Raw genomic sequence first — 21,096 nt, forward strand, 5'->3', positions numbered from 1 at the left:
ATACAGTCAGTAAAAACAAGACCTGGAGCTGACTGTGGCTCAGATCATGAGCTGCTTCTTGCAAAATTTTGGCTTAAATTGAAGAACGTCGGGAAAACCACTAAACTGTTCAGGTATGACCTCAATCATATCCCTTATGAATATACAGTGGAGGTGAGGAATAGATTTCAGGGATTAGACCTGATAGACAGAGTGCCTGAGGAACTATGGACGGAGGTCTGTAACATTGTTCAGGAGGCAGCAACGAAATCCATCCCAAAGAAAAAGAAATGCAAGAAAGCCAAGTGGCTATCTGATGAGGCTTTACAAGTAGCTGAGGAAAGAAGGGAAGCGAAAAGCAAGGGAGAAAGGGGAAGATATACCCAACTGAATGCAGAGTTCCAGAGAATAGCAAGGAGAGACAAGAAGGCCTTCTTAAATGAACAATGCAAAGAAATCGAGGAAAACAACAGAATGGGAAAGACTAGAGATCTCTTCAAGAAAATTGGAGATCTCAAGGGAACGTTTTGTGCAAAGACGGGCATGATAAAGGACAAAGAAGGCAGGGACCTCACAGAAGCAGATGAGATTAAGAAGAGGTGGCAAGAATACACAGAAGAACTATACAGGAACGATCTGAATGTCCCTGATAGCCATGATAGTGCGGTCACCGAACTTGAGCCGGACATCCTAGAGAGTGAAGTCAAGTGGGCCTTAGGAAGCATTAGTAACAACAAAGCTAGCGGAGATGACAGTATTCCAGCTGAGCTATTTAAAATCCTAAAAGATGATGCTGTTAAAGTGCTGCATTCAATATGCCAACAAATCTGGAACACTCAACAGTGGCCACAAGACTGGAAAAGGTCAGTTTACATTCCAGTTCCAAAGAAGGGCAACGAGTGTTCAAACTACCGCACAATTGCGCTCATTTCACATGCCAGCAAGGTGATGCTCAAAATCCTACAATCTAGGCTTCAGCAGTATGCGAACCGAGAACTACCGGAAGTACAAGCTGGGTTTCGAAGAGGCAGAGGAACTAGAGATCAAATCGCCAACATTCGCTGCATCATGGAGAAAGCAAGAGAATTCCAGAAAAACGTCTATTTCTGCTTCATTGACTACACTAAAGCCTTTGATTGTGTGGATCACAACAAACTGTGGCAAATTCTTAAAGTGATGGGAGTACCAGACCACCTTACCTGTCTCCTGAGAAACCTGTACGAGGGTCAAGAAGCAACAGTAAGAACCAGACATGGAACAACCAAGTGGTTCAAAATTGGGAAAGGAGTACGACAAGGCTGCATATTGTCACCCTGCTTATTTAACTTATATGCAGAGTACATCATGAGAAATGCCGGGTTGGATGAATCAGAGGTCGGAATTAAGATTGCCGGGAGAATTATCAACAACCTCCGATATGCAGACGATACCACCCTAATGGCAGAAAGCGAAGAGGATCTCAAGAGCCTCTTGTTGAGGGTTGAAAGAGGAGAGTGCAAAAGCTGGTTTGAAACTCAACATTAAAAAAACTAAGATCATGTCATCTGGCCCTATCACTTCCTGGCATATAGAAGGGGAAGAAATGGAAGCAGTGACAGATTTTACTTTCTTGGGCTCCAAGATCACTGCAGACGGTGACTGTAGCCATGAAATTAAAAGACGCTTGCTCCTTGGGAGGAAAGCTATGGCCAACCTAGACAGCATAGTAAGAAGCAGAGACATCACCTTGCCGACAAAGGTCCGTCTAATCAAAGCTATGGTTTTCCCAGTAGTAATGTATGGCTGTGAGAGCTGGACTATAAGGAAGGCTGAGCGCCGAAGAATTGATGCTTTCGAACTGTGGTGCTGGAGAAGACTCTTACGAGTCCCCTGGACTGCAAGGAGGTCAAATCAGTCCATCCTAAAGGAAATCAACCCTGACTGCTCATTGGAAGGACAGATACTGAAGCTGAAGCTCCAATATTTTGGCCACCTAATGCGAAGAGAAAACTCCCTGGAAAAGACCCTGATGCTGGGAAAGACTGAAGGCCAAAGGAGAAGGGGACGGCAGAGGATGAGATGGCTAGATAGCATCACGGATGCAATGAATATGAACTTGAGCACGCTCCGGGAGAGAGCGCAGGACAGGAAGGCCTGGCGTGCTATGGTCCATGGGGTCACGAAGAGTCGGACACGACTGAACGACTGAACAACAACAGCGACTGGACTGCAGCGCCCGAGAGTGTCTCCAAAGTGCAATTTGGCCTTGGGGCTGAAAGAGGTACTATGGTCTCTCTGGGGCAGACTCGCTCCTCCCCTCACACTCCTATATAGGACAACGAACAGGGTTCAAAGCTGTTTTAAAGGAACGCACCGCACGCAGAAGCTGTTTATTTGACAGATCTGCCAAGCGTTGCTTGTGTCCATCCAGACGTTTCACTCAGAACAGTTGTTGGCCTTGTCTAGGGCTGTCTGGATTTTGTGAAATCTGTCCCATGTGTGTTCCGTGGATTGTGCGGTGTCTTTCCTTCCAGTGTCCGTTCGCAGATGGATTCGGATGTATTTTTTCCTTTACCTGGAAAAATACGCAAATAATTCCTTAAGAAGTTTTGCAGCAATTTATGCAATTTATGTTGCTACTTAACATGTAGCGTGTCGCCCTCCAATCAACTATTCCCCGCGTATGTTTTCCAGATTCTTAGAAATCCAAACTCATTTTAGCCCGTCTCGAATTTCCTAGTCCTCACCGAGAATAGTCAATCTTTATCTGGGCTGTGCCTTTTCAGATTGTGGGTGGGGGCTCATATGACTGAATGATGAAACAAAATGCACACATGCAGAAAGCTAGCATGTTAGGGAAAAGGCTAAGCTTCCATTCTCCCTGACATTCTGGTTTTCTGTGTGCAGGGAGCACCTTTTTTGGGTTGTGTGTATAGAAGGGTATTCAGTCATGGGAGCCCCTGCTTGCGGTCTGAAGTGGCGCGGTCCAGTCTGCAGGTTTATAACCCTAATGAGAACTAGACCCTCGTGGCTCAGTGGCTGCCCACGTTTACTTAATGTAGCCCCAGCTCTCATAGATGGGCAACAGAAGGAAAGCGCCCTCTCCTTGCCACAATAATGGCCGTGTCTAACCCCCGCCCGTTTTTTGCTTTTCCTCCCAGAATCATTGCCACTCCAGGCCGGCTGATGCATGTGGCTGTGGAGATGAAGCTGAAGTTGCAGAGCGTGGAATATGTGGTCTTCGACGAAGCAGACAGGTCCGTTTTGGTCCCCAAGGATCTATTGGGCACTTGGAGAGAGTGCATTCTTGCAATTGGTGTCCAAAGGGGATCTGGACAAGTCACCAGTTCCTCCATATTTGGGGGGGGCCGGTGGGGAGATCCCAGACACAACCATGTTTATATGAATGTTTATTTTAGGTACTTTCACTCTTGGCGTATACACTCCACTCAGAGAGGGAGCGGGAGAGGGAGCGGGAGCGAGAGGGAGCGGGAGAGAGAGGGAGCGAGAGGGAGCGGGAGAGAGAGGGAGAGAGAGGGAGCGGGAGCGGGAGAGAGAGGGAGCGAGAGGGAGAGGGAGGGAGCGAGAGGGAGCGGGAGAGGGAGGGAGCGGGAGCGAGAGGGAGCGAGAGAGGGAGCGAGAGGGAGAGGGAGGGAGCGAGCGAGAAACTGTGCCAAAGTAATCCAAGTTCCGTGCCAAGACTATTAGCCGGGTTATGAACTATGCAAATGTAGCACATTCACATGCTTTTTTTGCCCTTTTTAAATGCCTCTTTAAAAAAAATTGCATGAATTGCGTAACATTTGCATAAATTGCATTGCATAAAATTGCCTCTTTAAAAAAAATGCATGACTTATTGTGGATCTGCTGGTGATGGAATTGTTGCATCCTGGGCACACTAGCCCATAACGCAGTTGCCCTTCTGGCTAGCTGGTCCCTAACTTATTATAGAGGATGTCGGTGTTTGTGGCAAAATACACTTCCGGCTCCTGGATTGAGTGCTGGCTCTGGGGTTCGGCGGGCCCTTGGGCAAGGCACCCTCGTGGGCCCCTCCCTCGGTGAGTCTCCCTTCTCAATGCCACTGTCCCCAGCTGCTCTTGGCCACGACTTGCTTGCTTGGCAGGCAGGCAGAGAGCCAGGGAGCAAGCGGGCCATGGCATCTCCTGCGCCTCGTTCTCATCAGCACCGTTGCCTGGGCCAGAGCGAGAGGCAGGGGAACAAGCAGGTCGCAGTGGGGGAGAGGAGGAGCAACTCCAGGGGGCTCTTGTCAGTGGGCCCCGTCCAGGCCTGGCCTGGCCTGGCCTGGCCAGGCCTGCCCTTGATGCAGCCCTGCCTGGCTTTCTACAGTGGTCCCCAAGAAACTGGTTATCCCTGATTTTAGAGGGAAGTCTCAGTACACATTTTATTTTTCTTTTAACTCCCTACAGCAGCATTCCCCGACGTGATGCCCTCCAGATATTTTGGATGACAACTCCCAGCATTCCTGACCATTTGCCGAGCTGACGGGGCTGATGGGAGTTGTAGTCCAAAACATCCAGAGGGCCCCAGGGTGAGGAAGGCTGATCGAGGACATTGCCCCAGGAGAATCCCGCTTGTTCTTCGCTTCCTGCCTGCTTCCTCTGCCTGCTTAATGTCTTGTTCCACTTCCCCCGCCAGACTCTTTGAGATGGGCTTCGCAGAACAGCTGCAGGAGATCATCTCTCGGCTGCCCGAGAACCGCCAGACGGTGCTTTTCTCTGCCACCCTGCCAAAACTTCTTGTTGAGTTTGCCCGAGCCGGTAAGGGCGTTGGGTGCTTGGTGATGGGTGTCCGATTGGCGGTGTCACACGGTTGGGCCTTTTGGAAGCCGGGCTGAGGGCGGGAGTGTTTTGTGGTCAACTTCCAGTATAAGCTGATGGGATCTGAGCTAGTGGTAACTGGCTAAGAAAGAGATCTTGGGGTTGTGCTGGACTGCCTGATGAAGAGGTCAACCCAAATGTCAAATGCTGTGAAAAAAGCAAATTCCATGTTGGGCATAATCAGGAAAGGAACTGAGAATAAAAAACTGCCAAACTCCCCTTATACAAATCTGTGGTGAGACCACACTTGGAGTACTGTGTACAGTCCTGGTCACCGCACCTTAAAAAGGATATTGTGGAGTTGGGGAAAAGTGGAGAAAAGGGCAACTGAAATTATCAATGTCTGGAGCAACTCCCCTACGAGAGAAGGTTATAATGTCTGGGACTGTTTAGCTTTGAAAGAGGAGAGTAAGGGGAGACATGATAGAGGTGAACAAAATTGTGCATGGTGTGGAGAATGTGGATAGGGAGACATTTTTCTCCCTCTCATAATACTAGAACCCAGTGGGGTCATCCCATGAAGCTGTCTGGTGAGAGATTCAGGACAGATAAAAGGAAGGACTTCTTTGCACAGTGCATAGTTAAACTATGGAATTTGCTATCACAGGGTGTAGTGATGGCCACCAATTTGGATGACTTTAGAAGGGAGTTAGACAACTTCCTGGAGGAGAAGGCTATCAATGGCTACTAGTCCTGATAGCTGTGCAATAACTCCAGTCTCAGAGGCATTATGCCTCTGCACACCAGTTGCTGGGGAACATGGGTGGGAGGGTGCTGTTGCACTCATGTCCTCCTTGTGGGTTTCCCATGGGCAGCTGGTCGGCCACTGTGGGAACAGAATGCTGGACTAGATGGACCCTTGGTCTGATCCAGCAGGGCTCTTCTGACGTTCCTAACTGCCCAGTATTGGTTTGCAATTCAGAATGCTAAGAACCGGGGGCCGCTCAGTGAAATGGATCAGCTGCAGGTTCAGAACCACCACCACCCACCCCAAATGTTCTTTCAGCAGCAGCAGCTGATCATGTGCTGTATCTTGGATGATCCGTCCTTCTGTGCCTAACCCAGCTGTCATTTGGGGGAGGAGAAAGGACGCCAGTAGCATGGGATTGCGCATGATGCTAAGCCAATGTGTGGCATAGCACAAGGCTGGGGAACCTTAGGCCCGTGGGCCAAATCCAGCCCTCTGAGGTTGCCAATCCGGCCCTCTGGTGTTCCCCAGATGGCCCCACCCCTTTTCCCCAAAGTGAAGCACTTTACAGAGCGGCTCAGGCCTAACGCTAAGCAGAGCTCTGCTGGAACAGGCCAAGGATTCGTATGGTCCCGTATCCTATCGGTAGCATCCAATGTTAGTCCTGTGTAAAGTTGACCCATTGAAAGGAATGGGACTTAAGTCAGTCATACCTAACAGGTCTCATTCCTTTCAGTGGGTCTACTCTACATAGAACTAACATTGGATTCTACCCTAAATTCCAAAGTGGCCACTGGCCATCTGGATAACTCTGGCAAGAAGGCAAGCGGGGCAAGAAGGCAAGCGTCTTCCCACACTATTGCCCCCACCCCCGGCAACTGGCCTACAGACGTTCCATTTAGCCAACATGGGTAATGGTGCCATTGTTAGCCTGTCCTCCTCCATCTCCCAGGGCTTTGCCTAATCCAGGGGGGTGGGAGGGACACCCCCCCCCCGGCCAGGCCCAGGGTCCCCATCCGTCCGGCTGGCGTTTCCCAGGTGGACTCATCGCTTTCCCCAACCACCCATCATTTCATGGCTTCCCAGCTTTTGTGCAGTTTTTTCCCCATAAGATTGAAATCCGTCCATTTCCTCCTCTATCCTAGATTCTTCTCTCAAGGGTGAAACGTACACTCATGCTTCCCCCCCCCCTTCCTTCCCCTCCTCAGGTCTTACAGAGCCAGTGTTGATCCGCCTAGATGTGGAGTCCAAGCTGAGTGAGCAACTCAAGGTGGGGGATGCCACGAAGTCCTTGGAAGTGCTGGTCCGGGGTGGGGGGAGCAGGTAGTGGATTGGAATCTACTGAAATTGGGGCCTGAGGCGGTAGGCGGCTCTTGGTTCTCCCATAATGTTTTTGGATTACAACTCCACTTGGGCTGGGGGGAAACGGGAAGTACTTGTCAACTTCCCCACCATTGGAGGATGGCTTGGAACCCTTCTAGGTTCCATGGCCAGTGAGGGCGCAGTCCATGGCCAGTGAGGGTGCAATCCTATGCGTGTTTAGACAGAAAAACTATGCTGACTGGGGAGTGCTGGGAGTTGTAGGGCTTTTTTCTGGCATGCATAGGGTTGTGCCCTAAATAAATGCCTACCATTCCCCAGCTGTCCTTCTATCACGTGCGTGCGGATGACAAGCCAGCCCTCCTCCTGTATCTGCTGAGGACTGTGGTGAGACCTCAGGACCAGACGATTGTGTTTGTCGCCACCAAGCACCACACGGAATATCTGAAAGAGGTACGTGGGGACGCATTCCACAGGGGGTAGAGAAGGACGGGGATGCGTTGTGGATATTACCCCCTCCCAGATCACCAGAGCAGTTCTGCCACTCTCACTTCAACTTCCCCCTCGGGCCCTGCTGTTTCCCATAAAGCTCCTTTGGCTAAATCCCTTTGTGTTCACCCTCAGGTTTTAAGGCAGGGGTGGACAATTGCTGGAGGTCCATGGACCATTTTTGCACCCCCACCCTGCTTGGACCTGCTCCCCCATCCCCCTGCAGGCTGCATTAAGTAAAACAATAAATACACAATAATAATAATAAATCATTGGTTTGCCGCTCCGTTGCACTTAGTAGTGCTAAAAGGGTTAGGTTTAGCTTCTTTGCAAGCTCTGTTTGTTTATTATTTATTTCATTTTTATCCTGCCCACTAGACGAAGCTGTCTGGGCGGTTCACAAAATTAAAACCACAAAAATACAACAGAAAATACAGTATAAAATAGATTAAAAACTACAGAATAAAAATACACCCAATGTAAAACCTAGCAGCAGTGCAGATGTTTTGACCCTTTCAGGACTTAGTAGCAGCTATGGAACTCTACAGTGGGTAACTTCAGCTTGCGACCAAGCTAAATTTGGCCCTCTTAGCGCTCTATAGCCACTGTGGAGCACCCTATTGTTAGTTTAAAAAGGTAAATAAATAGTTTCAGGGGATAGCAGGGGCCACATTTGTGTTCCCAGGCCCTGTTTCAAGGGTTGCTCATGCTGGATTGAAGGGGCATATTTCCCAGACTATTCCGCCCCCCCCTTGTGTAACCATGAGGGCTAGAACCATACATACATAAGAAATAAAACCCAGAGAAGATGGAGGTGGTGAGGGTGGGGTGGTAAGTAAAAAGGTTGCTCAGTCCTGTGCTATGCCTTATAAAGGCTTGGGGAATGTGAGCCGTACTTCACTCTCTCTTGGCTTGCTGACGGCCTGCTTCATTTCTTGCTGCTCCTGCAGCTGCTGACGGCGCAGGGCGTGAACTGCACACACGTCTACAGCTCTCTGGACCAGACGGCTCGCAAGATCAACATTGGCAAGTTCATCCACGGCAAGTGCCCGGTGCTGATCGTCACCGACTTGGCGGCCCGTGGAATCGACATCCCCCTGCTGGACAATGTGATCAACTATGGCTTTCCAGCCAAGCCCAAGCTCTTCCTGCACCGCGTTGGTGAGTTCTTGAGGTCTGGCACCTTGTGCAGGTGAACTTGCAAAGCTGCCTTCTGCTGTCTCGGGGCTCCCAGTTCATCTAGCCCAGCGTTGTCTGCTCTGAGGCAGGGATGGGGAAGTGTCAAGTTCTCAGTCTCTCGTCATCTTTGTAGCTGCACAGTGAAGACACTCTCTTAGTAAAGAGCTTTTATTATGCAAGCCAGAGCCAGGCCAGCCACACTTCAGGTTACAGACGTAATCCTCATGCAGGAACACAGATCCTAGTTCTCTAGTCAGCTTTGCATAATATTAATTGGACTACAAGAAGCTACTTTTGATGAACGTACTATGATAGGTAGTTGCAACAAAAACTGGCGCCCACCGACAGTGCGGCACCAGAGTAGCTTTTCTAGACTGCCCTCAGGGAGGGTCTCCCCCTAGAGACCCCTTTTGAGCAGCCCTCTTTTTAGAACACCTCATGTAATGTTGCTCCTCCTTCCTCTCTCGACGTCTGATTCTTCTGTCGCTCTCAGCTCTTCCCCCCACCGTAAGATCTTGCATTCCCACAGATGGTCCCAGGGCATGGTCTGAAGGCACATGAGGCAGCCACCTTGCTGAAGGTCTGGGTCTGGTCAGTGCTTGGAGGGGAGACCACCTGACAACCACATGTAGCCCCCTTGAGCTTCACGGTGGAAGGAACATGGGATATAAATGTAATAAGATAAGATGGAGAGGTCTGTGGCTGGCTTTGATCTAACTGATCAGCATCTGGAAATATTCTTCTCTGCCGCTGTTAGTCTGCCCTCTCTCATGTGACCTTAGTAGCTCTACCACACCTTTGCCCTCTTCCTCATCTGACTCTCACTCGGTTCTCATGCCTTCTTGGGCTGGTTCTACAGAGATGTTGGGCCTAATCCTTACAGGAACCTCAGGCCAGGGGCTAGCTGCGCCCCACCATGCGGGTAAAGCAACAGGTGGAAGTCGATTTACCCACTCATCTCTGTGGAGCAAACCCTGGTATTGGTCCCCACCCAAATGGCTACCAACAACTGGAAACAGGAAGTGGTCATCAAACAGGAAGAGGTCATCTAACTGCACGGAGACTGGGGCCCTTTGACTGCCCCGCTTGGGGCTGTATGCTGTTCCCCTTTCCCCCATATTGTCACTGTTTTCTGCAGCCCTGCTGGGGTTGTCAACGTACATTAAACAACCTTGTATGCCATTTTGACGTTTCTTCATCTCTCCTGTTATCCAGGCAGAGTGGCCCGGGCTGGGAGGAGTGGTACCGCCTACTCCCTGGTGGCGCCGGACGAGACCCCCTATGTTTTTGACTTGCATCTGTTTCTAGGCCGGCCGCTTGTCCTGGCCAGCCCTCACGAGAAGCCTGCGGGTAAGCCATCCACCGTCTGGAGCGATAGCGGTCTTGTTCTAGGACTCTCTTGCGGATTGAAGCTGAAGCTGTGTATCCCAGGAAACCCCTCTTGCTTTGTAGCTGCTGCATCATTGGAGAAAGCACATGCTAGCATTGTAAAGTCCCACTCACCTGGTCATCTGTGGCGAGTAAGAATTAGCCCCAGGTGGCCAAGTAGAGAAATGGTTTCTTTTAGGCCACATGTGACTGGTGTTAGGTACAATGGGGTAGGCCAGGAAGTTTATTAAATTTTGTAGATTTGTTTTCAAGGCTGGTCATGTAGGTGTAAGGCCCCAGGCCTGAACTATTAGTAGTTTTAGAGTGGCTTAGATCCATAATGCTCTCTGCCTTTGGTCAGCGGGCTGCTGTTTCCCTTAACTAGCCTCTTGATGTAGCCAGATGAGTCAAAAAGGTGAGAAGTAGCTCCAAGAACATTCCTTGCTAATGAGGAGAATGTCTTATCACTGATGTGCCTGAGAAGCAGAGTTTGTGTACCTTAAAGCTACAGGTGGCTGTGCTGAGAACCTAGTGCTGTTAGTCCATGCTGGGAATGCATGCGAAGGGGCGCTTGCTGCTGTCATGCTGCCTCACTGCTAACATGGATGGTATAAGACCCATTGTACCCCATGGCTCTTCGTTCAGAGAAGCTGTCTGATCCAACCATTGGGTACACCTGTGTGCTGTAAGTTTCTCCACAAAGTATCACCTTGTAAGCAATCCATTGAATCTGATTTATCACTATTTTGGCACCTCTAACCTAAGAGTTCAACGCCCACTGTAGAGGTGATACAGTAGGCATTGCTGCTGGCAGAAAGTCTAGTGTGACTGGCTCCAGACAGGTGCTACAAAGGAACGCCCCGACTGTCAGAGCTTGAGGGAGCAGCAGTGGAAGCAGACAGACAGGGCTGGAACAGGACTTTTCAGCTGACTGTAGTAGATATCGAAACCAATTGCTGTTACAATTAGCCAGAGGCTTCTGATCAAATACGAACTCTTTTTAAGCCTCTGTGTGAAGCGGGACTTGTAAATCTGGACACTGAGTCATAAGCAAGGCTGTGTATACTCCACACTATAAGCAAAAGAAAAGAAGTATAAAAATCAAAGTTCTGCACTTTGAATATATTGTACGAGGAAACAAATATTGCATATATTCTGTTTACATTGCATAATTAGCCCAGTCTCCCTCGTACTTGCAAATGAAAGCGGGCAAGGAGCTGCAGACAGCAAAGGCCTCCTTGACTGGCTCTGTATATATTACCAAGGGTGTGATCCTGGGTGTGTTTAGACGGAAGAAACTCCTACAACTCCCAGCGCTCCCCAGCCAGCCATGCTGGCTGCAGAATGCTGGGAGTTGTATGACCTCCTTCTGTTTAAACTTGCATAGGGGTTGTGCTCTCAAAAATACAAAATAACAAACATATAGCAAGAATTCAGAAATACACTGCAGTGAGTCTATCGTAATAAATGAACTCCTCGTATTGACTTCCTTAAAAAAAAAATCATTACAGTTTAAATCAAAGAAAACAATGTATACGGTCTTGTGTCGTTTGTGAACTGTGTTTTCGAAATACAACGGAAGTAAACTGTTTCAGGATAAGTGGATATTCTTTTATCTTGCCTTCTCTGGCTTGTGCCTAGCTTCCGCGAAGATCAGGGGAACCCATGCCCCAAATTTCATGGAGCTGTTCTGCCAAAGAAGCAGCACCAGCCTCTTCCCCACCCCCAAGCCAGTGCGCAATGGCCATTGGATTGGCAGCGGTCAACAAATTTATAACCATTTTCCTAGTCTGTCCCATCCGCCAGACCATCTATGTAATTTCATGAAACACGCAGTGGATCTGCTGGGATTTTGTAGCCAGTAATCCGCTGGCTGTAGAGATCTTACCTTGGCATTGCTTGCAGAGCTTTCTAGTTTAACTTTTCAACCATGAGGTCGATTTTGTTTTTTAAATTAAAGAAAAAAATGCAGACGCATTCTGGACTTCCATGCTTTCACATCCGTAGTCATGGGCGGGCTGCTGGTGTTTCCCGTAGAGCCGTTCTTTCAAAACCCCTCCCGGTCCTGATCCTTTTTCCGTCTCCTGTTCGGTGGTGACCTCTCGCTTGTTTGCTCTTGAGAATAGTGCCTTGCTAAAGCCATTGCTGTGTCATACTTACCTATAAAGCAGCCTTACACTGAGTTGTACCTAGCCTAGTATTGTCAACACAAGATTGGCAGCAACTCTTCAGGGTTTCGGGCAGGATTCTTTCCTAGCCCTACCTGGAGAAACCAGGGATTGAACCCGCATGTAAAGCAGGTGCACTTTCACTGAGTCTTTAACACATAATATATTTGTATGTTTTTATATATATTTAGGGTTGGGCTTTTAAAAAAAATCTTTTAAGCAATAAAATTGATTCTGTATTCAGAGGTGGAGACGCTGCCGTGTCCTATAGTGTTTATAACAGTGAGGAACTTGGATTGTCAAATGTGTGTGTGTATATATAAGCCTTTTTATCTTCTTATATACTTTTTTACATACTGGACCATTTTTATGTACTAGACCAACTGAGGAAGACTTTAGGTCGAAACACATTTGGTTTTGCTTGGTACCGGTTGCTCTTGGTCTTGTTGGATATTACAGCACAACAGTATTGTATTTTCCGCTGTTGTCTTCTAGGGCACAACCCTGTCGGGATAAGCGGCTGCCTCCGAACTTGGAGGCAACCACCTGTCCAATGCAGGGCAGGAGAAGCGCGGAGGGGATCGTCCCCTCCGCGCTTCAGCCGCCCTGCATTTACAGCTTGACAGCCGATTTTGGCTGTCTAGCCGTGGGACCTCGGAGTGCGGGAAGAAGCAGCCGGACGACGTGTAGGATGTGTCGTACCAGCATTTCCAACTTCCCCGCCCTGACACCTCCCCTAGGAACGCCCCGTTTTTGCCGCTCTGTGCTCCTCTTCCGAGCACAGAGCACGGGGCCGTTCCACGCTGCCTCCAAGGCAGCGCGGGAGGAAGCAGACGTTGGTTCTCAGGGAACTGACTTCGGAGCGCGGACTCTGAGGTTGGATCCCGGGACCCGACCTATCCTGTGGCCGTCTAGCAGCTGACTAGCGGCCATAGGATTGCTCCCTCCATGTATGTTTTTAGCCTGCACAGATAAAAATACTATCAGATATTTCTGTACATTTCTTATCTTCCCCATTTTGCTTCTCCAATTGTTTCATCAATATTTAGTTCAGGGTTGAGATACATTTCCTGTTCTGTTTGGTCTGCTTTTCCACTGAGCCATAGTCTCATACAAATTCTGTCTTGCTTAATTTCGTTTATTGTAGGGATTTCTATCCCAACCTTTGACAAGTTCCCCCAAATCTAAATTATGGTAAAAACGCATGTTAAAAACCATTGCTAACACCACTATTTTTGGAGAACAAAATCAAAGCACCTAGCAGAAATAAAAAAACAAAAAGCAGCATAACTACGGTTCCAAAGAAACAGGTCAGATTAAAAAGCCTGGAAAAGTTTTTCTCCTGGTTCCTAAATGACACTGAGGTTGGCCCCTGGAGAGAGCAGTTAGGGTGCCTCCACTGAAAAGGCCTTCCCCACAGTGGCTGCTTGTTGCAATTCAGACGGCACGGGCACCGGAAGGATCCCCCCTCCCTTCAGAAGCCTGACTGCTCCGCTTTCCCCGTTTCAGACACGGATGGCGTATTTGGCCGCGTCCCCCAGAGCATCATTGACGATGAGGAGAGCCTGCTACAGACGGATCATGAGCGCTCTCTGGAGCTGCAGAACCTCCGCCATGTCTCCGACAATGCCCAGAAGCAGTACCAGAAGTCGCGGCCAGGTCCGTCACCAGAGTCCATCAAGAGGGTCAAAGAAATGGACTTCAGCCTCTTGGGCATTCACCCGTTGTTCAGTAAGTGCATTCTTCGCTGGTAAATGTTGGGGGGCTATGACTTTATTTATTTACTTATTTATTTATTGCATTTATATCCTGCCTTTTTTCCTCTTGCAAGGAGCCCAAGGCGGCTTACATTATCTCCCCCCCTTCCATTTTATCCTCACAACAACAACCCTGTGAGGTAGGTTGGGCTGAGTGCGACTGGCCCAAAGTCACCCAATGAGCTTCCTTCGCCGAGTGGGGACTAGAACCCAGATCTCCGGGCTCCCAGTCCAACACTTACACCACACTTTGAATTGCTCTGGGTTGGGGACTGAGGACTACTGGCTTAGTTCCATGTCCTGCAATTGACTTGGAACCAGTGGAGGCTGGTGGCTCCGATGTCAGTGGGGCATAGAACCCGCTCCGGGTTTCAGTCAGAACTCTAAAGGAACTGTCCAAGGTAAGAGTTCTGACTGGTTCTGACTGAAACCTGGAGTGGATTCACTGCCTCACTGACATCGGAGCCCCCACCCTCCGCTGCTTGAAACCCTGAACAGCTAAAGGCTAAATGTTCACATTACATTCATTACATAGCATGCAGCTGACCCCGCTCTTGGACTCTATAGGCATAGTCTGGCTAGCCCCTTCATCACACTGGTGACCTCCTCTTCCTCTTCTTCTTTTTTCTCCGTCTTCTCTTTTAAGGTTTGCGCTTTGATGGAGAGGAGATGGAGCGGCTGAAATTCGTGGACAGCATCAAAACCTACCGTTCCAAGGCCGTGAGTGTTGCAAGGGCCCTCCGGGCGGGTCCGCCCTTCCTGTTCCTCTTGGCATCGTGGGAAGGCTCCGTAGGCGGAAACTGCCCAGCCGGGCTTTGCTTCCGTCTTCCTTTGGTGACTCGCTTTGGCGATTCATTGCCTTTCGGGGTGTTCGCGTCAATTTCACCAGGCCTCCTGAGCCGGGAGTCCCCCGTTTCCTGCCGCATGCAGCCACCTGGCGGGAGGCTTGGTTGAGGAAACACCAGCTCTAGCGATGTACGAGAATTTAGTTTCAGTTCGCAAATCTTCCAGACTTGCCCTGTTCGCAACTCTGGACGTGGACAAGGGCATTGGGGTGGGGTGGGGGGTGGCAGGGAGGACTGTGCATTCCCAAACATCTGTTGTGGGCCCCGCCAGAGTTCTGGAGCGCCAGCAGCTGCCCTGTGCGGATGCCGAGCCTGGGGTCCCCCTGGCCTTTCCCTGAAGCCAGGGCTCGCGGGGACTTTTTTAAATTAACAGTCATACTGACGTTGCCACCCACTCAGGCTTCCCTGTTCCCTCTGACCTTAGCTGCAATCCTCACCGTAGCTGCGGGGAAATGAATTTTCCCTGCAACAGGATATAGTTCCTTGTTGTAATAGAAAGCGTTTTGGGGTGTCTTGGTCCTGAATGGGCAATGACGCCCTATTTGCTTTACCAAAACCCTGCTCCTGGCGGAGATGGAAACTGCCAGACCTGGTTTGTTGAAGTGGGTCCACACGGCTGCCTGCGTTTTTGGGACTCTCCTTGGGGGTGTGGCTACGGTGGCTCTCACGACGAGCACCTGCCCGTCAAAATCCACCCCGTGCTACTGCTGACGAGCGTCACTCACCGGCTTCCGTCTTGCGTTAGACCATCTTCGAAATCAACGCCACCAACAAGACGCTGGCCAGCGACGTCATGCGCGCCAAACGGAGCCGTGATGGGCGGCTCATCGACCGGCACCAACGGAAGCAGCAGGAAAGGTGGTCCTTAGCAGCGGCGACAGCATCGAAGGCCGAAGTCCAGGCTGCGCCAGCTGCCACCAAGGAAGAAATGGAGGAGGGGGAAGAACACATTCAGGTATGGCTGTCAACAGGTCTTGGGGGTGCAGCACATTGTTAAACTGTGGAATTCACAGCCACAGGATGCAGTGATGGCCACCAAGTTGGGTGGCTTTAAAAGGGGGTTGGACAAATTCCCAGAGGAGAAGGGCTATCGATGGCTACTAGTCCTGATGGCTATGTGCTACCTCCGGTACCAGAGACAGTGAGCCTGTGTGCACCGTTGCTGGGGCACATAGGCAGGAGGATGCTGTTGCACTCATGCCCTGCTTGTGGGTTTCTTCTGGGCAGCTGGTTGGCCACTGTGTGGACTAGATGGACCCTTGGTCTGATCCAGCAAGGCTCTTCTTACGTTCTTTGCATATATTCTACGGGGAGCCCATATTCTGTGATTTTAAAAAAGCTGGATTCTGCGATCTGTACACATTTTGCAAATCAAGCACATCTACATGACCTTGATTTGCATAACTGATTTTATTTCTGCTGCCCATGGTGAGGATCAAAGATCTAAATAGGGCATTGAGGGTTTACCCTTGGATACCTGAGCTTCCACCTTGCAATGTCTACAGCAGGGTTGGGCAGACTTGAGGCTTGTGGAATCTACTTGTTTTGCGCCTGTGTGTGTGTTTTATTGTAACCCCAAGATCCACCAACCAGAGCCTGGTGCAGAAGAAATAACACTCGGAAGCAAAGCATTCCGAGCCCAGGAATTGTTCTGACTTCCAGAACTGAAGAGAGTTCACGGTCCTTCCGCACATACATGCTCTTGGTTACCTGAAGCCATCCTTCCTCAACCTGGTGCCCTCCAGACATATTGGACTACAACTCCCATGGCTGGCTGAGGGATGCTGGGAGTTGTAGTTCGACATCTGGAGGACACCAGCTTGGGGAAGACTGCACTCAGCTTTCTTAATTTCAGTAGTCTAATTTAGGGTGGGTGTCAGTATTGTAGCTGGTATCATTAAACCATTCAGAAACAGACATCCTTGCTGACCCACTGCAGATCACCCAAGGATCTACCAGTAGATCCAGATCTACCCTCTGCCCACCCCTGGTCTACCTGTAGATCTCTGGATGATTTGCAATCAATCGGCAACCGTTTCTGACTTCCAATTGTTTATAGATAGCAGCAATAAAATGACTCTTTCTCCCCCACCCCAATTATCTGGCTAAAATGAAGAAAGCTTGCAGGCGGTAACCAGGAGTGGGTTTTTGTGTTGAAGAACTGTGAGCTCCATTGAGACCTAGTACTCCGAAACAAATTTAGTGGGCTCAGAATTACTTCATTCTAAGTGTATGTCTTTTACATCATTCTCTGGTTGGTGGATCTTGGGGATCCAGTAAAACAAAAAAAAAACCTGGCTCCTGGAAGCCTGAAGTCTGCCTGTCTCTCCTCTCCACAATTCAAAATCATATGGCCTAGAAACCTGGCCTGTTTTTTTTGTTTTTAATGCGAGCTGACATTTTCAAGACTCTATGGCCAGTACTGCTTTCTGAGACTCTCCTGTGCTTCTGTGGGATTGTGGCTTACAGCCTTGTTATGAAGAGTTCCGGCGTGCTCCTGACAGCCCATTGCATGCTTGGAAACGTGCAGGGCCCAGTGAATCCAGTCGTCGTGATGTGTGTTCTTCACAGGGCCAGGGGTCTGTAACCTGTCTGAATTCTTCTGCCTCAGGATGTCTTCTCCAGTGTGGTAGGAAGGAAACGGAGGCAGGAGCACCTGGCAGGGAAGGGCACCGGGAAGAAGAGGAAGCAGCCGGCACAGCAGGATGAAGAGTTCTACATCCCCTACCGGCCCAAAGACTTTGATTCCGAGCGTGGGTATGTGGCGGGAGGTAGGCCGGGGTGAGGGGCATGGCCCCCAATCTGAGCAGAGGGAGCCTTTTCTTTAAGGGAGGGGTCCCAGTTCAGTGGACCTTTGTGTACAGAAGGTCTCAGGTTCAATGCTGGCATCTCCGGTTAAAAAGGACCGGTAACGGGGAAAGACCCTTCTGGCCCGGGACCCCGGAGAACAGCTGCCGTTCAGAGCAGACAGTACTGGGCTGGAGGAGCCAGTGATAGGACTTGTAATCCATCAGCTTCCTGCGTTCCCAGTTCCTGTCCTCTCTCGATATCTAGGTTGTGCATCAGTGGAGAAGGCAGCGCTTTTGAACAGCAGGCTTCGGGCGCTGTCCTCGATCTCATGGGCGATGAGAATCAGAGCATGAACAAGAACAAGCAGCTCCTGAAATGGTCAGTGTCCACAATAAAGGATGTCATTGGGGGGGGGGGTTGCATGGAGAAGCAGGGAGGCACACCTGCCAAAAAGGTTTGCTGATGAATCAGTTTGAGCCCAGCAGAGCTATATTCCGCAGTTCGGTGCTTCTCGAGCAAAGTGGGGGGAACGCCGAAGGGGAGGATGAAATTGGCAAGTTCGAAAAGTACCACTAAAGGAAGTGGTGTGTGGAGAGGGCGAAACTGATAAGGATATTTACAAGAGGGGAATATGCCTCTGCGGGGCGATGTAGCAGACAGGCAGATGTGCGATTGTGTGCGTGTGCGCAAGATCGCCAGTTGTAAAAAAAAAAAAAAAAAAAAGGCACGCCCCCATTTGTGCAAGTTTAAAGATCTGAATAAAGGGAGAAAAAAGATCCAACTTGCGCAAATCAGCATTTGTGCAAATCCTAGGACTCGGAGAAAATCCACCCCGCTCCACCACTGCTTATCAGAACGGAAACACCGCGAATGTTTCCCATCAGGCTTAAACAGAACGGAATTCCGAGCTGTGCACAGCATATAACACGCGTACCCCCTGGCCCACCAATTGTGCATCACTGCTCTACTTGTCTCTCCCATCTCAACACCCCTTTGAATAATAGGGACGTGATCCCAGAGTTGCTGTATGCTCAGTCAGTGGGCGACCCTTCCCAGGCAAACTAATATCTTGCTTCTGCACGATTCTCTCCCCCACCCCTCTGACCTCTCGCTACACTCCAGGGATCGGAAGAGGAAGCGGTTTGTGGGGCAGACGGGCCAGGAGGATAAGAAGAAGATCCGCACCGAGAGCGGGGCGTACATCAACAGCTCCTACAAAAGGAACCTGTATCCTTCCAGCTCCAAAGATGCAGCAGGGGGCTGTGGAGGAGAGACGGACAGGCAGTGAGCAAGTGACGCGTCCTCGGGGACAGAGAAAAGGAAGGGACTAGGGTATGTTTAGCCTGGAGAGGAGAACAGGATAGGGCAGGGGCCCCACCCGTTTTCTACAACCACCAATCATTTGGTGATTTCCCAACGTTTGTGGAGTTCTTCCCCATTCAAAGAGGTTGAAATGCCTCTCCTATGGCTTCGTTACTGGCAGCACGAGCTTTAAGCGAAAATATGCCGGTATTTTGGGCCCTGCCCCTTTGCCTTAGGCCCCGCCCACCTCTGGAATGCAGTCCCCAAGAATTTCTCCAAAATGGAATCCAGCCCTCAGGACGACAGAGGTTCTGCAGCCCTATTGGGGGAACACGACAGCCCTTTTCTAATGTCTGAAGGGCTGTCACTTAGAAGGGGGCAAAAAACTGTTTTCTTCTTTCCCCAGAGGGCAGGATTAGTGGGCTTAAGCTACAGAAGGGTAGATTACAACTGAACATTGGGAGAAACGACTGCTATTTTATTTCTTTATTGGTGACATTTCTATCCCGCCTTTCCTCCAAGGTTCCTCCTCCTCCATTTTATCCTCACTACAACCCTGTGAGGTAGGTTAGGCTGAGAGTCCATGACCGATCGAAAATCTCGCAGCGAGCTTCGGGGCCGAGTAGGAATTAGAACCTGGATCTCCTGAGTCCCGGTCCAACACTCTAACCACTACACCACGCTGGCTATCTCCAGAGTGAGAGCAGTTGGACAGTGGAACCAATTTCCTAGGGGGTGGCCGGGCTCTTGCTCGCTGGAGGTGTTCAGACAAAGCCTGGACAGTCATCTGTTTGCATGCTGTAGCTATGACTTTCCTTTATTGAGTGGAGTGGAGTATATGGCCTCCAAACGTCATGAATGGAGGGCCCTGTTGGTTCTGTTGGCAGCCAACTGTGTAGCCAGCCACTGCCATTCTTTCCCAGCATGCTTTTCAACAAGTAGGTGGGGAGGAAAAGGTGCCCTGGCAAAAGGTAAAGAGCCAGTGTGGGCCCAAATCAGCTTTGGGGCAGGGGCACAACTGGAGTGGAAAGTATAGTGCTCTTATCTCTCTTTCCACCGACATGGTTCAGGCATAACAACAACGCACGGTGTGAGAGAGCCAGTGTGGTGTAGTGGTTAGAGCGTTGGATGGAGACTTATAGAATCATAGAATAGTAGGGTTCAAAGGGGCCTATAAGACCGTCAAGTCCAGCCCCCTGCTCAGTGCAGGAATCAGAGCATCCCTGACAGGTGGCTGTCCATCCTCATCTTGAATGCCTCCAGTGTGGGAGAGCCCCCCACCTCCCTAGGGAAGTGGTTCCATTGTCATATTGCCCTCACAGTCAGGACGTTTTTCCTCATGTTCAGCCGGAGTCTGGCTTCCTGTCACTTGAGCCCATGATTCCGTGTGCTGCACTCTGGGATGATCGAGAAGAGATCCTGGCCTTCCTCTCTGGGACACCCTTTCAAGTACTTGAAGAGCACTATGAAGAGCACTATCCTATCTCGCCTCAGTCTTCTCTTCTCAAGGCTAAACATGCCCAGTTCTTGCAGTCTCTCCTCATAGGGCTTTGTTTCCAGACCCCTGATCATCTTCGTTGCCCTCCTCTGAACCCTCTCCAGCTTGTCTGCGTCCTTCTTAAAGTGTGGCGCCCAGAACTGGACACAGTACTCCAGATGAGGCCTAACCAGTGCTGAGTAGAAGGGAACTAGGACTTCCCGGAATTTGGAAGCTGTGCTTCTATTAATGCAGCCCAAAATAGCATTTGCCTTTTTTGCAGCCACATCACATTGTTGGCTCATGTTGAGCTTGTGATCAACAACAATTCCACGATCCTTCTCGCTTGTAGTGTTGTTGAGCCACGTATCCCCCATCTTGTAACTGTGCATTTGGTTTCTTATGGTTTCAGTTGGGAGAGCTGGGTTCTAGTGCCCACTTGGCCATGAACCTCAGTGGGTGACTTTGGGCCAGTCATAGACTCTCAGCCTAACCTACCTCGCAGGGCTGTTTTGAGGATCAAATGGAGAGGAGGAGGATTATGTATGCAGCCTTGGGTTCCTTGCAACAGGAAAAAAGGCAGGATAGAAATGAATGGATATTGGGGCTGCTCAGGAGAGGTGGGCATGTTGGACTTCTTGACCGTGCTTGCCGCAGCTATGAGAAATGGAAAAAGAGGAACAAGGTCGATGAGCAGGATTCGGATGCGGAGGCTGAAGGGGAGCGGAGGGGCGGGAAGCCGCGGAGAGGCCGAGGTGAGTGGCTGCAAGCGAGGAGCAGTACGCCGTCTCCCCTGCCTGCTGCTTAAGAGCAGATTTCGACATCTGGAAAAAGGCACTGGAGACAGTCTATCCCGAGTAGCACCACTCGAGGCTGCAGGCTGAGAACTGGCACCGTTCGACGGTTTCCCTAGTGGA

General features: G+C 50.1%; 1 protein-coding gene across 1 annotated transcript in view; it reads left to right on the forward strand.

Annotated features, from left to right (window-relative positions):
- The window catches only part of DDX54 (DEAD-box helicase 54), a 37,523-nt gene that overhangs the window by 12,539 nt on the left and 3,888 nt on the right, over nt 1-21,096 (forward strand). Inside the window, exons 7-19 of the mRNA XM_084820442.1 lie at nt 3,120-3,215; nt 4,615-4,736; nt 6,693-6,754; nt 7,126-7,257; nt 8,244-8,454; nt 9,688-9,822; nt 13,518-13,739; nt 14,412-14,485; nt 15,356-15,565; nt 17,222-17,367; nt 17,665-17,778; nt 18,523-18,627; nt 20,837-20,934. Of these exons, the coding sequence (XP_084676568.1) occupies nt 3,120-3,215; nt 4,615-4,736; nt 6,693-6,754; nt 7,126-7,257; nt 8,244-8,454; nt 9,688-9,822; nt 13,518-13,739; nt 14,412-14,485; nt 15,356-15,565; nt 17,222-17,367; nt 17,665-17,778; nt 18,523-18,627; nt 20,837-20,934 (1,727 nt within the window). The remainder of the gene's footprint in view (nt 1-3,119; nt 3,216-4,614; nt 4,737-6,692; nt 6,755-7,125; nt 7,258-8,243; nt 8,455-9,687; nt 9,823-13,517; nt 13,740-14,411; nt 14,486-15,355; nt 15,566-17,221; nt 17,368-17,664; nt 17,779-18,522; nt 18,628-20,836; nt 20,935-21,096) is intronic.

The sequence above is a fragment of the Heloderma suspectum genome, chromosome 13 (genome assembly GCF_057233095.1).
Source record: "Heloderma suspectum isolate Gila_16-S chromosome 13, 16-S_ref, whole genome shotgun sequence".
NCBI classification, from domain to species: domain Eukaryota; kingdom Metazoa; phylum Chordata; class Lepidosauria; order Squamata; family Helodermatidae; genus Heloderma; species Heloderma suspectum.